At 43.3% G+C, this 21,279-nt stretch overlaps 2 protein-coding genes across 2 annotated transcripts in view; one reads left to right on the forward strand and one right to left on the reverse strand.

Moving 5' to 3' along the window:
• slc2a6 (solute carrier family 2 member 6) overlaps positions 1 to 10,763 on the forward strand; it is a 23,340-nt gene extending 12,577 nt beyond the window's left edge. Inside the window, exons 7-10 of the mRNA XM_043720655.1 lie at positions 122 to 230; positions 1,083 to 1,274; positions 5,420 to 5,565; positions 9,630 to 10,763. Coding sequence (XP_043576590.1) covers positions 122 to 230; positions 1,083 to 1,274; positions 5,420 to 5,565; positions 9,630 to 9,794 — 612 coding nt within the window. The 3' untranslated portion in view covers positions 9,795 to 10,763. The remainder of the gene's footprint in view (positions 1 to 121; positions 231 to 1,082; positions 1,275 to 5,419; positions 5,566 to 9,629) is intronic.
• A 105-nt stretch (positions 10,764 to 10,868) lies between these two features.
• On the reverse strand, positions 10,869 to 21,080 carry cacfd1 (calcium channel flower domain containing 1). The gene is made up of 5 exons (XM_043720656.1): positions 20,503 to 21,080; positions 19,020 to 19,092; positions 17,084 to 17,209; positions 16,735 to 16,842; positions 10,869 to 15,083 (listed from the first exon to the last, which is right to left on the reverse strand). The coding sequence occupies exons 1-5, from the start codon at positions 20,570 to 20,572 to the stop codon at positions 14,990 to 14,992; spliced, it is 471 nt and encodes a 156-aa protein (XP_043576591.1). The 5' UTR covers positions 20,573 to 21,080; the 3' UTR covers positions 10,869 to 14,989.
• Positions 21,081 to 21,279: the final 199 nt, after the last annotated feature.

Here is a 21,279-nt window from a genome sequence, read left to right on the forward strand (position 1 = left end):
CTCTCCCCATTTTTCTCTCCCCTCTATCTCCTTGCCCCCTTCTTCCCACATTTCTCTCTCCCCCTTCTGTCTCTCCCCCGCTCCCTCACCTCACGTACTAATGGAGGTTTGTTTTTATTAGGCAGGCTGTCAAGATGCAGTCCTTGTGGGGGTTATTCGATTGCTCTCTGTCTCAGTAGCTGCCTGGCTGATGGACAAAGCTGGAAGACGGAGACTTCTCTTTGTCTCAGGTAGAGTAAGGCAGGAGCTTCAACTGAACAAAATGCAATAGCCTGTTGTTCATCAGGAACTCAGCAACCAGCAGAGAATAGGAACGAGGGATCCCACTTGGACAGCATGGTGCTGCTGGGGGAGGGGTGGCATGCACTGAAATTATTTTTTTGCCTCTCTGGAGTTAGGCCAAAGGGAAATCAGCTGGGACTCCTGTTCCTGAACACTATCCTGATGTTACTCTGAGACAGGACAAGGCTCAGCTGCAATGACTCATTGTCAATCGTCTGACAGTGAGACAGGAGACAGCACTGTCATCCTCTGTCGGTCCGACTCTGTGATTCTGCTGTTCCGAGATCTGGGTGAGGGTTTGTCCTGATATTCTGAACAATTTGCAGCACACATCAGTCACAAAAACTGCCTAACTCCTAATGAAAAGACCAGGTGGTTAATACACAGCCACAAGACTCTGAGGTTGTTCTGACAATCAGTGAATGCTGGGACTCTATTGTTTGAAATAACTCTCAATGTTTGAGCATTTTTTGATAAAGACAATTGCTAACTGTCCTGAACCATTGGCTTTGGTACAAATGGAATGGTCACTGCGGGGGGTAATTGGAATGGGACTGGAGTCACATGGAGGCCATTTCCTCTCCTGAAGGATACACAGGATCCAGTGGGTTTTATGAAAACCTGATCACATCAGGGTCCTGATTTCAGTTTGTTAATCAGATACCATGATGATATCCCTTGGTACATTAATCCAGAAATGTAGCCAGCAAGCTGCCCATAGCTAGCCCAATCCACATCCCCATCATTGATAGTGAAACCACCAAAGAAACTGACCTCTCTCCTCCTCCTCCCCCTGCCAGGTGTCATCATGTCCATCTCAACATTGAGTCTTGGAGTCTATGTCAAACTAGATGAATTTAAATATAATCATACCAGCAGCAATACTTCCTTTGAAAATACGGCCCACCTAACAGCTCAGCATTTACTTCAACACAAAACAACAGACTGGTTAACCATCATTCCCCTCATCAGTGTCATGGTTTTCATTTTTGGTAAGTTCAACTGTAAGTATTTGATGGAGGACGGTAGAGGGAGCTTTACTCTGTATCTAACTCCGTGTTGACCCTGTCCTGGGAGTGTTTGATAGGGACAGATAGAGTGGAACCTTCTCAACTTGCACCCAATGCAAGTATACTCTTACCACTTAAGTGAGAATATTCCAGGTGCAGTGTCCTCAAGGCCTGCAGTGTTATCCCAGGGATTCCCTGTTTTATACTCCATTTCTCGCTCAATAAGGATCAACGTTCCATTTGCTTTCCTAAATATTTGCTGAACAGCCAAATGGGTAACTAGCTTTTTTAAATGAAACCTCAGGACACACTGGTGCCTCTGCTCTTTCGAGTTGTGTAGACTCCCTCTATTGCTCTATTTATTCTTCCTGCCAAGGTGAACAACTTCCAATGTTTCCACATTGTATTCCATCTTGCAAATTTTCAGCCAATTCCTGAACCTATTTATTTCCCTTTAGACTCTTTACATTCTCTACACAATTTAATTTCCTACTTAGCTTTGTTTCACAAGCAAATGTAGAATGGCCATTCATTCAAGTTATTAATAAATAGTTGGGACCCCAACACTGATCCCTGCAGTAAACTATTTAGAACAAAGAAAATTACAACACAGGAATAGGCCCTTTGGCCCTCCAGGCCTGTGCTGATCCAGAATCTATACCTAAACGAGTTGTCTATTTTCTAAGTGTCTGTATCCCTCTGCTATTCATGTATTTGTCTAGATACATCTTAAATGACGCTATCGTGTCCACCTCTACCAGCTCCCCGGCAACGGGTTCCGGGCACCCACCACTCTCTGAGTAAAGAACTTTCCATGCACTTCTCCCCCTCACCTTGAACTTGTGACCCCTAGTAATTGAGTCCCCCCCACTCTGGGAAAAAGCTTCTTGCTATCCACCCTGTCTACATGATTTCTTTCATGATTTTGTAGATCTCAATCATGTCTCCCCCTCAACCTCCATCTTTCTAATGAAAATAATCCTAATCTACTCAACCTCTCTTCATAGATAGCGTCCTTCATACCAGGCAACATCCTGGTGAACCTCCTGTATGCCCTGTCCAAAGCATCCACATCATTTTCATTATGTGGTGACCAGAACTGTACACAATACACCGTATGTGGCCAAACCAAAGTCCTATATAGCTGTAACATGACCCGCCAATTCAATACCCTGTCCAATGAAGGGAAGCATGCCGTATGCCTTTGTGACCACTCTATTGCGTTGCCACCTTCTGGGTACAATAGACCTGAACACCCAGATCGCTCTGTACATCAATTTTCCCCAGGTTGTTTCCATTTACTGTATAGTCGTTCTTGAATGGGATCTTTCAAAGTGCATCACCTTGCATTTGCCTGGATTGAACTCCATCTGCCATTTTTATGCCCAGCTCTCCAATCTACCTATATTCTGTTGTATTATTTGACAGTCCCCTTCACTATCTGCTAATCCAATAATCTTAGTGTCATTTGCAAACTTGCTAATCAGACCACCTATACCTTCTTCCAGATCATTTATGTATATCACACACAACAGTGGTCCCAACATTGATCCCTGTGGAACACCACTGGTCACAGTTATCAATTTTGAGAAACTCCCTTCCACTAATACTCTCTGTCTCCTGTTGCCCAGCCAGTTCACTGTCCATCTAGCTAGTACACCCTGGACCCCATGTGACTTCACCTTCTCCATCAGCCTACCATGGGAAACCTTATCAAATGCCTTACTGAAGTCCATGTATATGATTTCTTTAGCCCTTCCCTCATCAGTCAACGTTGTCTATTAAGTTGGTAAGACATGACCTTCCCTGCACAAGAACATGTTGCCTATCACTGATAAGCCCATTTTCTTCCAAATGTAAATAGATCCTATCCCTCTGAATCTACTCCAGCAGCTTCCCTCCCACTGACATCAGGCTCACCGGTCTATAATTACCTGGATTATCCTTGCTGCCCTTCATAAACAGGGGACAATATTAGCTATTCTCCAGTCCTCCGGGACCTCACCCATGTTGAAGGGTACTGAAAAATATCTGTTAAGACCCCAGCTATTTCCTCTCTTGCTTCCCTCAGTAACCTGGGGTAGATCCCATCTGGACCTGGGGAGTTGTCCACCTCAATGCCTTTTAGAATACCCAACACTTACTCCCTTCTTATGCCAACTTGATCTAGAATAATCAAACATCTATCCCTAACCTCAACATGCGCCATGTCCCTCTCCTCAGTGAATACCACTGCAAAGTACTCATCAAGAATCTCACCTATTTTCTTGGACTCCACACATAACTTTCCTCCTTTGTCCTTGAGTGGGCCAACCCTTTCCCTAGTTACAATCTTGCTCCTTATATATAAATAAGAGGCTTTGGGATTTTCCTTAACCCTATTTGCTAACGATATTTCATGACCCCTTTTAGCCCTTGTAATTTGTTTCAGATTGGTCCTACTTTCTGGATATTCTTCCAAAGCTTTGTCTGTTTTCAATCGCCTATACTTAATGTATGCTTCCTTTTTCCTCTTAGCTAGTCTTACAATTTCACTGTCATCCATGGATCCCTAATCTTGCCATTTAAAAGCCTCCCACATGTCAAAAGTGGATTTACTTTCAAACAGCAGCTCCCAATCCACATTCCCCAGCTCCTGCTGAATTTTGCTATAGTTAACCTTCTAGGAGAAAGTGAGGACTGCAGGTGCTGGAGATCAGAGCTGAAAATATGTTGCTGGAAAAGCGCAGCAGGTCAGGTAGCATCCAAGGAGCAGGAGAATCGACGTTTCGGGCATGAGCCCTTCTTCAGGAATGAGGAAAGTGTGCCAAGCAGGCTAAGATAAAAGGTAGGGAGGAGGGACTTGGGGGAGGGGCATTGGAAATGCGATAGTTCATCCCTTGTGGTTGGAGGGTTCCTAGGCGGAAGATGAGGCGCTCTTCCTCCAGCCGTCGTGTTGCTATGGTCTGGCGATGGAGTCCAAGGACCTGCATGTCCTTGTTGGAGTGGGAGGGGGAGTTGAAGTGTTGAGCCATGGGGTGATTGGGTTGGTTGGTCCGGGTGTCCCAAAGGTGTTCTCTGAAACTTTCCGCACTCTTCCTTTCAGGCAACATGGTGGCTCAGTGGTTAGCACTACTGCCTCACAGCACTAGGAACCCAGGTTCGATTCCACCCTCAGACAGCTGTCTGTGTGGAGTTTGCACATTCTCCATGTGTCTGGGCTTCCTCTAGGTGCTCTGGTTTCCTCCCGCAGTCTGAAGATGAGCAGGTTAGGTGAATTGGTCACACTAAATTGCCCATAGTGGTCAAGGATATGTAGGTTAGATGGATTCGTCAGGGGTAGATGTAGGAGAGTGGGTCTAGGTGGACTTGTTGGGCTGAAGGGCCTGTTTCCACATTGTAGGGATTCTATGACTGCTCTCATCTTTGTCCACGAGTATTCTAAAACTTACAGAATTGTGATCACTATTCCCAAAGTAATCCCATACTTAAACTTCCACCACCTGGCTGAGCTCATTTCCCCACACCAGGTCCCCCAGTATGGCCCCTTCCCGAGTTGGACTATTTACGTACTGCTCCATAAAACTCTCCCGGATACTCCTCACAAATTCTGCACCATTGAGACCTCTAACACTAAGTGAGTCCCAGTTAATGTTGGGAAAATTAAAATGTCATATCACAACCACCCTGTTGCTCCTACATTTTTTGGACCAGTATCTCTCACGTGCTGTTGGGAGGCCTGTAGTACAGCCCTAACATTGTTACCACACTCTTCCTATTTCTGAGCGCTACCCATTTGATTTACTGCTGGAGTCCTCCGTAGGGCCCTCCTTCAGCACAGCTGTGATATCCTCTGTGGCCAGTTATGCAACTCCTCCACCCCTTTTACCTCCCTCTCTTTCCCGCCTGAAGCATCTATATCCTGGGATACTTAATTGCCAATCATGCCCTTCCCTCCACAGCTTACTAACGTGCAGTCCTCCGTCAGCCAATTTCATCTGTTAATATGTCACCCCCAATATCTGAGCTCTTATCTTGCATTTTAATTTTGGATTTATTATCTTTAGTATGGAGCCTTTTGCCTAAGCATTGGGTTTGTTAATTGCCTCCATGTGGTTGAACTTTTCCCTTTTGACCGGTGTATACAGGTTATGCCTTGGGCTGGGGACCAATCACCTGGCTGATGATGTCGGAGATCCTTCCACTCCAAGTCCGTGGATTCGCATCAGGCTTGTGTGTGTTTGTCAGTTGGGTCACAGCCTTCATCTTAACAGAATTCTTCTTAAAAGTGAAGGTTGGTTTTTTTTAGTATCTTTGCGTACACTTTTCCTCAGTGCCTGATTTATTTTCTTGCTCAGAATTAGCCAAAGGTTTACTCCACCTGCATTTTCGATGTGTCTCCTGGGAGATGACATGACTGTTTGTGAAATGATATTCATAGAAACTAGAAGCAGGCCAGTCAGCCCATCAAATCTACTCCACCATTCAACATGATCAGTTCCCTGTTCCCACTTTCTCTACATATCCTTTAGCCCTGAGAATTAACTCCCTCCTGAAAATGTTCAATGTTTTGGCCTTAACCACTTTCTGCAGTAGAGAATCACAAAGAATCGCTCCCCACTCTCTGGGGGAAGACATTCTCCTCTTCTCAGTCCTAAATACCTACCCCATATACTTGAGACTGTGACTTTTGGTTCTAGATTTCCCAGTCATCAGGAACATCCTTCCTATGATTATCCTGTCTAATCCTGTTAGAATGTTATAAGTTTCTAGAAGATCCCTCTTCATTCTTTTGAATTCCAGCGAACACAGTCCCAACTAATCCAGCCGACCAATGTGGTAGGATGTGGGATGGAAGAGACTATTCAATCTGGATGTAGATTTGCTCACTGAGCTGGAAGGTTCATTTTCAGATGTTTTGTCACCATACTAGGTAACATCTTCAGTGAGCCTCCAGCCGAAGCATTGCTGATGATTCCTGCTTTCAACTTACATGTTCGGGTTTCTTTGGGTTGGTGATGTCATTTCCAGTTCTTTTTCTCAAGGGGTGGTAAATCGGGTCCAAGTCAATGTGTTTGTTAATAGAGTTCCACTTGGAATACCATACTTCTAGGAATTCCCATGTGTGCCTGTTTGGCTTGTCCTAGGATGGAATGTGTTGTCCCAGTCGAAGTATATCTGTACGTAAGGATACTAGTGAGAGAGGGTCATGTTGTTTTGTGGCTAGTTGATGTTCATGTATCCTGGTGGCTAGTTTTCTGCCCATTTGTCCAATGTAGTGTTTGTTACAGTCCTTGCACGATATTTTGTTAATGACATTAGTTTTGCTTGTTGTCTGTATAGGGTCTTTCAAGTTCATTAGCTGCTATTTTAGTGTCTTGGTGGGTTTGTGGGCGAGCATGATGCCAAGGGGTCTGAGTAGTCTGGCAGTCATTTCCGAGATGTCCTTGAGTGGCTAGGGTTTCTGGACATGTTTTATCTGCTTGTTTGGGCTTGTTGCTGAGAAATCAGTGGACTATGTTCACTGGGTACCCGTTCTTTTTGAATACGTGGTATAGGTGATTTCCTTCTGCTCTGCTGTGTTCCTCTGTGCTGCAGTGTGTGTTGGCTCTTTGGAATAAGGGCTAATGCCCGAAACGTCGATTCTCCTGTTCCCTAGATGCTGCCTGACCTGCTGTGCTTTTCCAGCAACACATTTCCATCTCTTTGGAATAACGTTCTGATGCAGCTTCATTTATGATTTTGGGGTGATTGCTTCTGTAGTTCATTTCCTGGAGACGCTGGTTTTAAGTTCCCCATTGGCTGTTTGCTCTATGACACCTAGGAATGGCAGTTTGTTGTTGTTTTCCTCCTCTTTAGGGAATTTTATGCCAGTAAGGGTATTATTGATGGTCTTGAAGGTTTCCTCTAATTTGTTTCGTTTGTCATCACCAAAGGTGACATCTACATTGCAGACCCAAAGTTTGGGTTGGATGATTGGCAGAGCTATTTATTTGAGTCTCTGCATTACTGCCTCTGCTAAGAACCCTGATATCGGAGGTCCCATGGGTATTTGAAGGTGGTGGGTGGTAAGGCATAGGTCCACTAGCTTGGCGATACTGTCCTTGCTGATGAAGTTGGTGGAGTTTGGTATTGTGTCTTTGGGTTTTCTAATACTGCAGTCAGTGTTTTCTTGGCCAGGTTAATGTTAAGTGATGTTCTGGACATGTTTTATCTGCTTGTTTGGGCTTGTTGCTGAGAAATCAGTGGACTATGTTCACTGGGTACCCGTTCTTTTTGAATACGTGGTATAGGTGATTTCCTTCTGCTCTGCTCTGTTCCTCTGTGCTGCAGTGTGTGTTGGCTCTTTGGAATAAGGGCTAATGCCCGAAACGTCGATTCTCCTGTTCCCTAGATGCTGCCTGACCTGCTGTGCTTTTCCAGCAACACATTTCCATCTCTTTGGAATAACGTTCTGATGCAGCTTCATTTATGATTTTGGGGTGATTGCTTCTGTAGTTCATTTCCTGGAGACGCTGGTTTTAAGTTCCCCATTGGCTGTTTGCTCTACTTTGACACCTAGGAATGGCAGTTTGTTGTTGTTTTCCTCCTCTTTAGGGAATTTTATGCCAGTAAGGGTATTATTGATGGTCTTGAAGGTTTCCTCTAATTTGTTTCGTTTATCATCACCAAAGGTGACATCCACGTAGCAGACCCAAAGTTTGGGTTGGATGGTTGGCAGAGCTGTTTATTCGAGTCTCTGCATTACTGCCTCTGCTAAGAACCCTGATATCGGAGATCCCATGGGTATTTGAAGGTGGTGGGTGGTAAGGCATAGGTCCACTAGCCTGGCGATACTGTCCTTGCTGATGAAGTTGGTGGAGTTTGGTATTGTGTCTTTGGGTTTTCTAATAGTGCAGTCAGTGTTTTCTTGGCCAGGTTAATGTTAAGTGATGTGAACAGGGCTGTTAGATCAAAGGTGACCATTATTTCACCCTCTTCTATCTTAGTGTCTTTGATGGTCTTCAGGAATCCTTGGATGGAGTAGTGTGAGCCTTCGACTAAGTGTTTTAGTGTTTGGTGTAGCTCCTTGGCCAGTCTGTAAGTAGGTGTTCCAGGTAGTGAGACTATGGGTCTGAGGGGGGCTCCTGGTTTGTGAAGTTTGGGTAATCCGTAGAAGCGTGGTGTGTTGGATCCATTTTCTGGAAGTCTGTCTTATTTATTTCTCCAGATTTCTGAAGGTTTTTTGAGTAGGGCTGTGATTCTGTTCTCTAGTTGTGGGGTCAGGTCTATCGCCACTTGTTGGTAAATATTAGTATCTGCAAGTAGTGCTTTCACTTTTTCAATGTAGTCTCTTTGGGTTAAAATGACTGTCAAGCATCCTTTACCTGCAGGTAGGATAACAATTGAGTGTGCTCCCTTCCTTTTTCTGCTTAATGGTGCAACTACCTGTCTGATAGTTTGCTGGGTTTCTTCTGTAAGTTGGTTGTCTTTCAGTGTTGTTTTTAATGCTGTGAAGAAATCTTCCTTGTCTTCATCCTGGACGTTGTAACTTAACGCTCTAAGTTGGCTTTTTCAGTGTCTGTTAACGGTCAGTCAGATAAGTTTTTTATCCATGCTTCTGTATTGTCAGTGCTGTTACTTTGTGTAAGTTTGCCTAGTTTTATTTGCAGGTCTAGTTTTTTCATATCTATGGCTTATTGTACTGTATCTGCCCATTCATGGTCTGTGACATGAGTGAGTAAAGAGGTTTGGTGCAAAATGTCCTGATTATATTTACGGAGTCTTTTGTGGGCATCATTAATAATTTCTCTAAGCACTCTGCAGCCATTTTGTTTTGTTATTTTTATGGCCAGTGGGGTGTTAAGGGGAGGTTTATATTGAAGACATTTAGGTAGCACCTACTTCCTTAGGCAGCACCTACTTCCTTAGGCATTCATGCAGGAAGTACAGCTGTTCGCAAGTGGCACACTCGGTTGGCATTCGTTTCCCATTTTCGGGCCAGTTTTAGCGTATTGTACCAATAGGTCTTAGCAAGTTGAGAAGATTTGTAGCTCAGGTTGAGTTCTGGAGGTAGGTTTCTGATGAAGGACTTTTGCCCGAAACATCTATTTTCCCACTCCTCTGACGCTACCTGCCTGCTGTGCTTTTCCAGCATCACTCTAATCTCCAGCATTACTCACTTCGCACTATTTCCTGCAGTCCAGCAGTTACTTCTCTTTTCTGTAAATGAAGTTGTGGAAGTTTTTCCTTCTAATGTTCACTCTTTTATCCTGCTTATCAAACTCTTAAGGGTTAAACATTGTACAGCTTGTACGAAAGCTGCTGATCACAACAGGAGCAAAGACAGAACTTGAAACCTTGTCTTTTCTTTTCCAGCATACCTTTGGACTTGCTGTCCCCTTCTTGTTCTTCTGTGCAGTATCCATCCTGGGAATAATATTTACTGCTTTCTGCATTCCTGAAACAAGGAAGAGGACCTTGGAACAAATTCAAGATTTGTTCCAGAACCCGAGAGCACCCAGAGTTGTTGTTAACAACTGACAAGGAAAAAAACACTTTGAAAAACTGAAGTCCCACCGTTAATCCTCCTCATTGTTCACTGAAGCTACAAGGATAGACTAATCCTGTTGGACTATGATTTTATTTAACATTTACACAGATGGCTCACAGGTAAATGTAGATACAATTTCTATGTCCCTCCATTGTCCCCATCAAACACTCCCAACACAGGGACAGCATGGGGTTAGATACAGATTAAAGCTCCCTCTACACTGCCCCCATCAAACACACCCCGGACAGGAACAGCAAATGGTTAGATTTGGAGTAAAGGCCTCTCTGCACTGTCTTCAAACATTCCCAGCATGGGTAATATTATAGAAAAGCCTCTAGAACAGTTCATATTCTCCAGTGAGACAATTTCAAAATCACTTCTTTCAGAGGCTACACAACACTGAAGATGTCACCCAGAAGGGAGACTAAATGTTTGCAAAAAAATCAACCAACTCAGCGAACCAACCAACAACTACATCCAAAACATGCGGGAGGGAACAGATGTGTTGGTTTGAATAGTTCTTTTTCCTCAGTGACAATTACTGAAGTTAGACAAAGGCTTTGTATAGTCAAACCACAGTTAGTATATATACAGCTCGAAGGTGCTGCTGATGAATAGGAGTCTTTTGATAGGGGAGTTTAAAAGGTTGCCTTCATAAGTGTATTTACTAACTGTAACTAAACATGCACTTTTAAATCTGCACACATTTATGTTTGTAAATACATACAGAATCTCTTCTGCAGGTATTCCTGGTTTATATGGGAGTATGAATTACTGATGCAAAATTAAATATATCTGAAGAAAAACTCCATGTTCTCAATGAAGAGTCCATTTAATATTCTTCACCAGAATGAAACCATAAGTTCTATATAAAGAATAACAGATACCCAAGAGTGAGTTACAGACTGGAATCTAAATGAGGGCTTATGGGGTGGTTTATATATAGAACAACAGATACCTGGGAGGGAGTTACAGACTAGGACTAAATCCACTCTAAGTGACTATAACTCTGCTGTATCCAGTTACGTTTCAATAACAGGAAACCCACTTCCAAAAAGACAAGACACAGAGTAAAACTTTTTATTTCACAGTACATGGTCAGAAATTTGTCAGAAACAGACATTTAAATAATTGAGGATAAAGTGCAAAAATCAAGCTCAGCCCCACCACAGAGACAGTTTGAAAGCTCTCTCATACAACTCCCTCTCAGTCATTGTATAGCGGCCACAATGTATAACTACAACAGGGAAATATCCCAGAACTGCTCCCATTTTTCCCAGCGATATGGAACAAACCCATTTATTCACAAGATTTTCCAGCATAATTCCTGTGGAAATGACAGTAGCATTGGGGAATTTCACTGCATGATGTTTCAGTTACTTAGCTACTGGTCTCATGGATGCCAATATCTCTGGACTGTATTCTAACTAAGAGCCATTTTTAACAAGCCTTACCACTCCTACACTCAACACTACACCCCAGTACAACAGGCAGACACTGCAACTGTCACTCCCATTTAATAAAACAATTCACACTCATATACAAGCCCAACTCCAGCTCAGAAATGAGAGACTCTCAAACTCGCTGGAAAGTTGCAGCATCTTTATAAAGTACACACTGAATTATAACAAGTCTAATTTAAATAGCAATAACTAGCTAAGGACATTAAACCTTTATAAATAATCAATAATTCAAAATCCATCCACAAAGATTGATCTTCTCATAAGCGAGAAGTACAATAGACAGGCAGTGTTCTAGTATAACTTAGCAAGATGTGACTCAATCCTGTTTCTTTCGAGCCCCCACTTTTGGCTAATATGGTCCTGAATACCTGAAAGCACAGCCTCTCAGTGGGAAGCACCAGAAATATCCCACTCCCTCAGTCTAATGTCCACTTCTCACAAGAAGGTTCATCATGAGCATTGGCAGGACATTACAAACCACACACCAAGGAATGTCAATTGCAACTACCCTCAGTCAATATTCACACATGCCAGAGGGGTCAGCTATGGGGTATCCGCAGTTTTGCTGAAATTCAGAGGCACTACAAACAAGACTAGCAGCCAGTGAATAAACAGAATATAAAATTCAAGAGGTAATGAGGAGTTCATATAAAACCTAAGGCTCAAGTTAAACAAATATTCACAATATGGAGCTTCACTTTACAGGAAAGGTATGAATGTTTCAAAAAGTGGACAGCACTGCGCATCAGAAGTGGACATCAGGATATTAGTTCTTAAGAAATTTCAATACAAAGTCTACAAAATTGGGATCTCTTGTTTGATCCTGAGGTCACAGAGTGACAGGAGAAAGTATTAACATTTCAAAAGGACAGGCAGAGTTTACAAGTTTGTTCCAATAACAGATTTTACCTCACTCCAGTGCCTCTAAGAGAATCAGGTGAGAAGTCAGCAGAAACAGAGTACTGCTGAGCTCTGGTATTCACTCCCAGGGGCTAGAGCCCACACTCTCACCTACAAACGGTCAACATCAGACTGGAGGGTGGGGGTGAAGGAAAAGGGAGGTGACAGGAGACAGGGAGCATGAATCACACGCATACTGCACTATTTTTTTGTTGGGGGGCTGAGTGGTTCCCTGGCCAACTGTGCAGAGGGTACCCATCCAGCCTGATTCTGTTGTGGTTGAATTGCCCCAATTGGTTAAAGCACTTCAAGGGTACTTCCAATTAAATTTAACTGTAAATCAAACCCTTTTGAGGGAGGGTCACTTGACCTAAAACGTTAACCCTGATTTCTCTCCACATATGCTGCCAGACCTGCTGAGTTTTTCAAGCAATTTCTATTTTTGTTTGTGATTTACAGTATTAACCGTTAGGAGAGTTTCTGCCTTCACTACCCGTGAAGCAGTGAGTTCCTGACAGGCACCTCTACTGAAAATATTTCCCCTTGAATCTCCCTACCCCCAAATCTACGGTCATTGATTCTGGATCTTAGAACCACTTCCTTACGTACAGAAGCAATACGGACAGACTGAAGCTGAATGCCTCAGTCCATACTGTACATAAATAATGCGCTGTCTGCACAGTTACTGAATATTAAAACCTTTTTCCACTGATTGAGCCAAAAGACCTCTTCCACATGCTTACTCCTGCATCGTGAGACTTTATGATTTTGCAACCCACGCCACCTCCCCTGCCGCCCCCACCACCCCACAAAGTTAACCCACTCATCCTGTTTCTAGAGAGTACCAATACAGCATAGGCATAAACTGTTGAACACTGCTTGGAACCCAGTCATTTTCAATTTCAAATTACACAAGGTACACTCTTTTACATTTACTCGCTACGAGTGTGTCCAATGGCCATCACCAAGCTTCTCAGGGAAATTAATCCACATGTTGCTCAAACCACATCAGATATGGATGCTTGCTCATATCCTGACTGGAAGCTAACTTCATAAATCTCATTACAAATCTATATTAACTGGTGGAATCCTCAGTTAGTTCATGCCAAAGCTGTGGGGCCTGTGGTGGACGTGGTGCAACGACAGCAGTCTGTATGCAGACAGAGCCTTTGAAACAAATCCCAGGTGCTTTGCTTAAAGAACTAACAAACTGGTGCAACAGCAGGAAAATCTCCTGGAGTTTCTAAATGTCAGTGAGCCCACCCCACAGAAGAGATACCTAACTTGCTCTGGGAGTTCAATACAGATCAAACTTGTATTTGATTGGAAAAGCCAGATTATGTCTCATCAGGCTGCCGCAGATCACATATTAGATTCAGCAAGGATTCACCTCTCTCTACATTAGCACCTTGTAAAAACAAAACATTTCGATATACAATTTCAGGTACCACAATGAATTTCAGAATTGGGAGCAGCTACGGCAAGTTGTACAATTAATCCAGGAAGAGGCAGAATAAAACCCACCCTCTCTGTGGTCTGGACGCTGGCCTCATACTCAGAAGGACTAGAGCAAATTATCCAGCACAGGTTAAAGGATGAATTATTCATTTGGTGTCCCTATCTCAGCAGGTAGGGTCAGACTCTTGATTGCAACTCTCTGCAGGAAAATTTCACAACTCTTCCTTCATCATTCCCACTGATCTCCCAATGTTTAAAATCCCCTCCAGATTAGAGTCAGACTCAAAACACAACTTCAGCCTCTCCTGTTCATAGCGAGGAAGCTACAGGTTACAAACAAAGCAGTCCCTGAACAAAACCTTTTTATTTACTCTTTCAGAGGATGTGGGCATCACTGGCAAATCCAGCATCTGCTGCTTCTCCCCAACTGCCTCATATTTGAGTGGCTTGCTGGACCTTTTCAGAAGGAAGTCAGGAGTTAACACCTTGCTGCGAGTCTGGAGTCCCATGCAGGCCAGACCAGGTGAGGATAGCAGATTTCCTTCCCTGAAGGGACGCTAATGAACCACGCATTAGACGATTATGACACAATCAATGATAGTGTCATGGTCATCGTCACTGAGATTAGCTTACAATTACAGACTCATTCACATTTAAACCCCCCAACTATCGTGGTGGATTTGAACCATGATTCAGATCATTAGCCTGTGCATCTGGTTGTCTAGCTCAATGACAATGCCACTACATCACCCCTCCCCATGCAAGATAATATTGCACAACTGGCCCCAGTGGAAGAGTTGGCCGGGGAGGGTGGGAGAGAGTAATGACCAATTTTTGATGACTGCCTTCTCAATCCCTGATTTAAGAGAGCTGGAAAGAGCAGTACTTATTTAAAAACGTGCTTTAGATAGCAGCAGTACAATGGCAGCTCTGACCTGAATCCCATCAATGCTGTAATATAATATATATTCCAGACAGTGCAAGGCTCCCAGCAACTGTGACCAGAATCTGTTCAAGTCATGTATGCTCCAATTGCATCTGTCGCCCTCAATATTAAAAAACAAATCCACCAAATTGGGACGATTTAGTCAGTAATGGAATTAATCAGAGCTCCAAACATAACACACATAGAGTCATAGAGATATACAGCACAGAAACAGACCCTGGTTAAGACAAATGTACAAAAACACCAGATTTAAAGAGAGTTGGCAGCTGCTGTCCAATTGAACAATCAACTGTATATTGAGCAAAGAGGGAACCCAGTCTGGAGCTCACCCCTCTTTGCAGTGCATAGATTAAACAGATGTCCACATTGAGAAAGCTTCGTCAGTTTGCTAACCCAGTTGTACAGATCCCAGTCCCTTTTATTGTTCTGCTGTCTCACCCTGGAGCATTCCAGACTGTTTTTCGTCAGCTGCTCTCCTGTCCTGGAGCCTGGCGTATGAAACAGCATCGCCCCTTTGGAAATAGAGGGAGCAGCATTAGCAAATGTCCAAAACAAGTACTCCAAATCCAGCTTAACATGCAAACTGAGGGATTGAGATACATGTAGCACTCAACTGGCTTCTCATAGTTTATAAAGACCACAGTTTCAATGGTTTATTAATTCAATTGGTATAAGAAATGTGACACTTATTGAGGCAACTCCTTCCTTGATCTTTGTTGTTTTCACCAATCAGGCTGTTCAGCCCATTTTGTCTGTGCTAGCTCTTTGAGAGCCACTCAATTAACTGTACTCTGCCCTACTCTTTCCATACAACTCTGCAAACCTCTCTTTTCCAGTAATTCTGCAACTCCCTTTGGAAAGTTCTGACTGAATCTGCGTCCACCATTCTTTCAGATAGCACATCCCAGATCACGACATCAAAACATTCAAAACTGCCCAACCACATCACCTCTGGTTCTTTAGCCAATTATTATAAATCAGTGTCCCTCCAGTTATCAATCCTTCTGCCCAGAAACAATTTCTCATTTACTCCAGAAAGCCCTTATTAATCCTGGACATGTCTGTTAAACCTCCCCTTAATCCTCGCTGTGACATGTACAGCTACCTCAGTTTATGCACATCCAGTAATGAAAAACCCTTCCATCTCCAGAACTAGTTACATAATCCTGAAATTCCAATACCCTTAAACTGCAGTGGGCAGAATTGTGACTCAATCCTCCAGCTGGGAATAGAGAGTTTTAAAGGTTTAATATAAATTCCATCGACAACTTATACCAGAGGAAAGTCAATGAGGGCCCCAAATAAATTACCAACAAGAATGATTTGCATTATCATGTTACAGTACAGAAAAATGAGTCGCTCTCTGACACCATACCTGGGTGGCCCATCCAAAGCGAAAAGCAGGTTATTAAAGCCGAAAGGCATTGTAACCAACTCTATCCTGTCCTATCTCAGAACATAAACACAGGCAGAAGCTTGTAAAACAAAGCAAAACAGCATTTTGATGAAGGGAGTACTGACAGTTGTAAAACTGAGCTAAACAGACTGAGTTTTTATTATTCATTTCCGGGTAGGGTTAAGTGGTGTTTATTGCCTGTCAACTGCTCGAGGTGGTGATGGTGAGCTGCTTTCTTGAGCCACCACAGTCCACAACCTTAAAAGCCGATCACAGCAAACAGATTTAAACAGAGTTGTACAAACTACGACAAACTGAAAAAATTATCTAAAGCTGCACAGTCCCAGGTGAAGACAAGACCATTTCTTCAAAGAAATATTGAGAGTGACGGATAGTCACAGAATAAAAACAACCTGCAGAAAAATTAATCCTAGGCACTGAAGGCACTGCAGTCTCTCGTATAAACAAATGGAAATTATACAATTATCTCCTTTGTTCTGGGTTCCTGGTCTCCTCCTTTACCTACTCCCCACTCAAGGTAGCATTTTTGTTTAAACTCTGAATCCATGCAGTTTCCACATGACCCTATCAGTACCTAACCCTGACCTGAGGCTTCCTCCCTCAGGCTTTTCGGCAGATTTTCAGCACGTGTAAATCACAGCCAGTTAAGGATTACACATTCTGTGACAACCAACACTGCCAAATTGTCCAACTTTAAAAGCACCAAATAATAAATCATTCACTACTGACATATCATGAAAACTTACTTTTTACCAAGTGATGCGAGTCCATAAAGTACACCTGATGCAAAAGCAATTGCATTCCCAAATAATGTAGTGATTGAAAATCTCAGGAATATTGGGAGAATTGCCATCCTGTGGAGAAAACAGATATCTCAGATATTATGTGCACCTGTCACAAGAAAGTTACAACAAATTGACAAAGTTATTTGAGAGGCATGTGATTATCGGTCAGTCAACACTGGAGCAGCATTAAACCTGCTGCTGTCCTCAACCAACATATCTCCCATCCAAAATCAGGGGCATTACAGTTCTGTTACATCACGGACTGAACACTCACTGTGACCAATGTGTGCCAGACAGACTCCATGCTTACCCGCAGTAAAAGACTGCTTTCTGCCAATATCGGAGTTTATCAGCCCTCGCTGACACAGCATTCGCAAACTCAATAAACTGGCAGCAAAACGGAGCTTCACAGAGGAAAAGGACAAATGCATTCAGTCTGCATATGAAAATTAAAAACAGCGATTAAAGGTTGGAGAACACACTAACTGGTCACCAAAACAGGTTGCTTTAGGTCACAACTCAATATTAGACTTAGTGGGGAGAACACAAACCCTACAGGGAATTAAATATCTCAAAGATGTTTAAGGGAAAATTAGAAGTAGAGGTGTCAGTGAAGTGGCAATGTCCTGGTGACCCGGACTCAAATCCCAGAACAGCTGGTGGTGTAATTTGAATTCAATAAAGTCTGGAATTAAAAGCTGAGGCAAAATTAGAGGGCTCTTGTGGTAGTGTTTTTCTCTGTCAGGTCTCACTTGCCCCAGGGGTGTGTAAAAACAACTCTGAACAAGTTGATGAGAAAGCATCTAAAGGAAAATTAGAAAGAGGCAGAGGTTATTCTGACAGGGTGAGATGGAGGAGGATGGGTTGGAACTCACGTGTGTTTAAGCAGCAACAAAGACCAGGTGGGCCTTAAGGCCTGCACTGTGGGTACAGGTGTCAGGAAGAAAATATTTACTGCTCCAAAAATTGAGGTGGTTTCGAATAATTCACTTTGCATGAACATGACAATGGTTAGGCCACTTTTGGAATTTGCTGCAATTCTGGTCTCTCTGCTAAAGGAAGGATGCTGTAAAACATTTCAGAAAAGGTTTACAAGGATGTTGCCAGGGTTGGAGGATTTCAGTTAAAGGGGGAGGCTGAATAGGCTAGGGCTGTTTTCCCTTGAGCGTCGAAGGCTGAGATGTGACCAAATTGAGGTTTATAAAATCATGAGGGGCATGGCTAAAATAAATAGAAAAGGTATTTTCCCCAAGCTGGGGGAGTCCAGAACTAGATGGCATAGGTTTAGGGTGAGGGGGGAAGAAATAGAAAAAGGATCTAATGGGCAACTTTTTTCACGCAGAGGGTGCATGCATGAAATGAGCTGCCAGAGAAAGTGGTGGGGCTGGTACAATTGCAGCATTTAAAAGGCATCTAGATGGGTACATGAACAGGAATGGTTTGGAGGGTTACAGACCAAGTACTGGTAAGTGGGACTAGATTAGGTTAGGGTATCTGGTCAGCATGGATGAGTTGGTCCGAAGGGTCTGTTTTTGTGCTGCATATCTCTATGACCGTGCCTCTATGATGCTGAAGGTGCAGCTAGATGTTGAGCTGGGAATCAGGTCACTGAGTGCAATTTCCCACTCTGTCACACTCACAGCAGATCCTTGTTGGAACAGCTGCCAGATTCACTGAAACTGAGGGGTAAAGAGAAGGTCCCTGTCAGTGTCCAGGATAATGTCCCATTGCTGCATTATCCAGGCATTAACCTCACTGCTCAACAACTAAACCAGGTAAACTCTGGGAAAGGATACAAGATCAAACTGCTGCTCGAATTGATCCTTCAAATCTTTAGAAAGATGGATAAGAAAAGATCTATTTTAAATGAGTTTCAGTCAGGACGTAGTGGCTCAGGATTAAAGCTTGGCACTGTGGGAAGAGGTGGAAAGAACTTGAGCAGGATGCAGTTGATAAAGTGGGTGGACTAAGCTACTCGGACCAATAGTTGTAGTGAGAAAAAACAATTACAGTGACGGGGAGGAGAGTTTTAAGGAAGTTCAGGAATTCAGAGGATTCAATTAATTACCCTTAAGTTTCCATTCATGCTCAGCAGCCAATCTGATTCAGCCAGTGGACTAATCTAAAATTATTTTTAACTAAAATGAGGTTGGTATTGGAAAGCTGACAGACTCAAACATTGGAAACTGGAGAACTTGAAAACGTGTTTTTGAGAATCACACGACAGCTTCTATTCAATTACTTACACCATCCAGACCCCGGCTGCAATGTTGAGGGGATCGATGGTTACACAGTTCCAAACGCCAGCGACTGCACATGCTGCAAAACCACACAGAGAACGATTACTTCAGAACTGGCAACAGTGACACACCAGACATCTCAACATACCCATCAGTCCAGGCAATGTTCCTTTCTGCCTCCTTGGAATCTACTTTCAGCACTTACACTTTTTAAAAAAGTCATTCACAGGACATGGGTGTCACTGGCTAGGCCAGCATTTATTGTCCATCCCTAACGGCAATTAAGAGTCAACCACACTGCTGTGGGTCTGGTGTCAAATGTAGTTGATAAGAGGTAAGGACGGCAGAGATCTCTCCCTAAAGGACATCAGTGAACCTGATGAATTTTCCAAACAATTGACAACAGTTTCTTGGTCACTGTTAGACCCTTTCTGCATTGGTCTCCCCCACTCCTTTCACTTCCAGGCCTGGAATATAGAGTTTCAGTTTGAACAATACTCATCTGAGATCGAGTCACAATACCTCCGTCTCATTATGGATTCTGCATTAATGTTTCTACTTCTTGAATAATTCACTACACCTAGGGAGTGAGGTAGAAGGCACAGAAATTTCTCTCTACACTCCAAATTAAGCTGCATCCTCGAACATTGCCCAGAAAAATTCAACTGAAACAATGGATCAACATTTACAATTTAGGAAAAGATCATTTCTGCTGGCCTTTCTGCACCACACAAACCACCTCACACCCTGTCACTCTATCCTTCGATTCCTTTCCCTCTTAGGCAACCCCTTAAATGTATTGTTAATATACAATCCACTATTTGCTGCTGCAGCAAGGTCCTCTTCCTCACTATTCTCCTTCTGTGCTGGGAATTCAGGGCAATACTGGACACTCAACAGATATTTTCTAACCAATCTGCTCAGAGATGTTATTGCGCACTTCTGTAGCAGGTGGGACTTTAACCCAAGTCTCCTAGCTCAGAAATCATCATTACCTGTGTACACAATATCTTTTATTAAAACACTCCACACCTTTAATCTGCATTAAGTCACAAAATTGGAGAAAGTTAGGAAGAGCGGGAGGCTTATTTTGACTAAGGTATTATAACACGTCTCATCTTACTGCATCTGCCTTTAGATCAGATTAACCTGCTGAATTATACAAACAACCCTTGTTAAAAATGTACAACCAGCTGGAAGCAGATTATCCCACATATCAAGTATCAGAAACTTGGATAGCCGGCAAAGAGCAATGACTTCCATAACACCCACCCAACAAACCACTAACTTATCAAACTGCTGTTCTTTCAATTAGCACAATATTCTGGTGTAGATGGGTGCAATGAACACCTCTGCTATTACATCTTATGGTCTAATGCCACATCCTCTTGCAGTGAATTAAACAATTCTACCCTATAACATCTCAGTATAATTGGAACCTGCATTTGACTGGGATTCCTGTGTGTACAGAGCCCAGAGTGGTACCTACCCATTGACTCTTCCATCTTTTCTGATTTCTGCAGGATTAAAGCAAAAGAGCAGGAAACAGTGAAAACCATTGTGAAAGGGCATTTCAGAATACAGTGGAGTGCTAAACCCCTGATCTAGGATCTCACTCTGATTGATAGCACCAAACTATTAGTAGAAGCAGCTCAAAACTGCAGCTTGGGGACATTCGATAGTCTGAAAGTCAGGTGAAGTACGACAGAATAAACACACAGATCATGTCAGAGCAACACGCTTCCTCAGTGACGCCTAAAATTTGTAAACACTCTTAGGTGGTTACACCTTGGAGGAGACGATTCCACTCATCAGTTGGGTGCTAGTTCTTGGCTGGAACAACCTAATGTAATTCCACTACTCAGTCTCTCCCCACCATAAATCTTGGGATATCTAGTTAGCAGCATGTGGACAGGAGACAAGAGCCATCAGGACCAGATTACTCACTCACTCATGTCCCACCTTCAGCATCCTGTACAATAACCCTGCTCACCAGTAAAGACGCAGACATTTAAAAACAGGAAAGCAGATGCTCAGGCCTGTTCCTCCTCTCAATCACTGATGGATCTCTCAGCTCCCACCCACCCACCAGCTCCCTTCCCTCCCTAATCCAAGCTCAATCCGGTTTGCTGAGGGAGACACTCGCTGATGTTCAGGGCCGCTCAGAGAGTGAGGAGCTGCTGCCTGACTCTCACTCGGAGCTGGGCCGCCCCCACCCCGCACCCCTGACACTCCCCAGGCCCAGGCCCAGCCCCAGCGAATCTCT

This window comes from Chiloscyllium plagiosum, chromosome 30 (genome assembly GCF_004010195.1).
Source record: "Chiloscyllium plagiosum isolate BGI_BamShark_2017 chromosome 30, ASM401019v2, whole genome shotgun sequence".
In the NCBI taxonomy this organism is placed as follows: Eukaryota; Metazoa; Chordata; class Chondrichthyes; order Orectolobiformes; family Hemiscylliidae; genus Chiloscyllium; species Chiloscyllium plagiosum.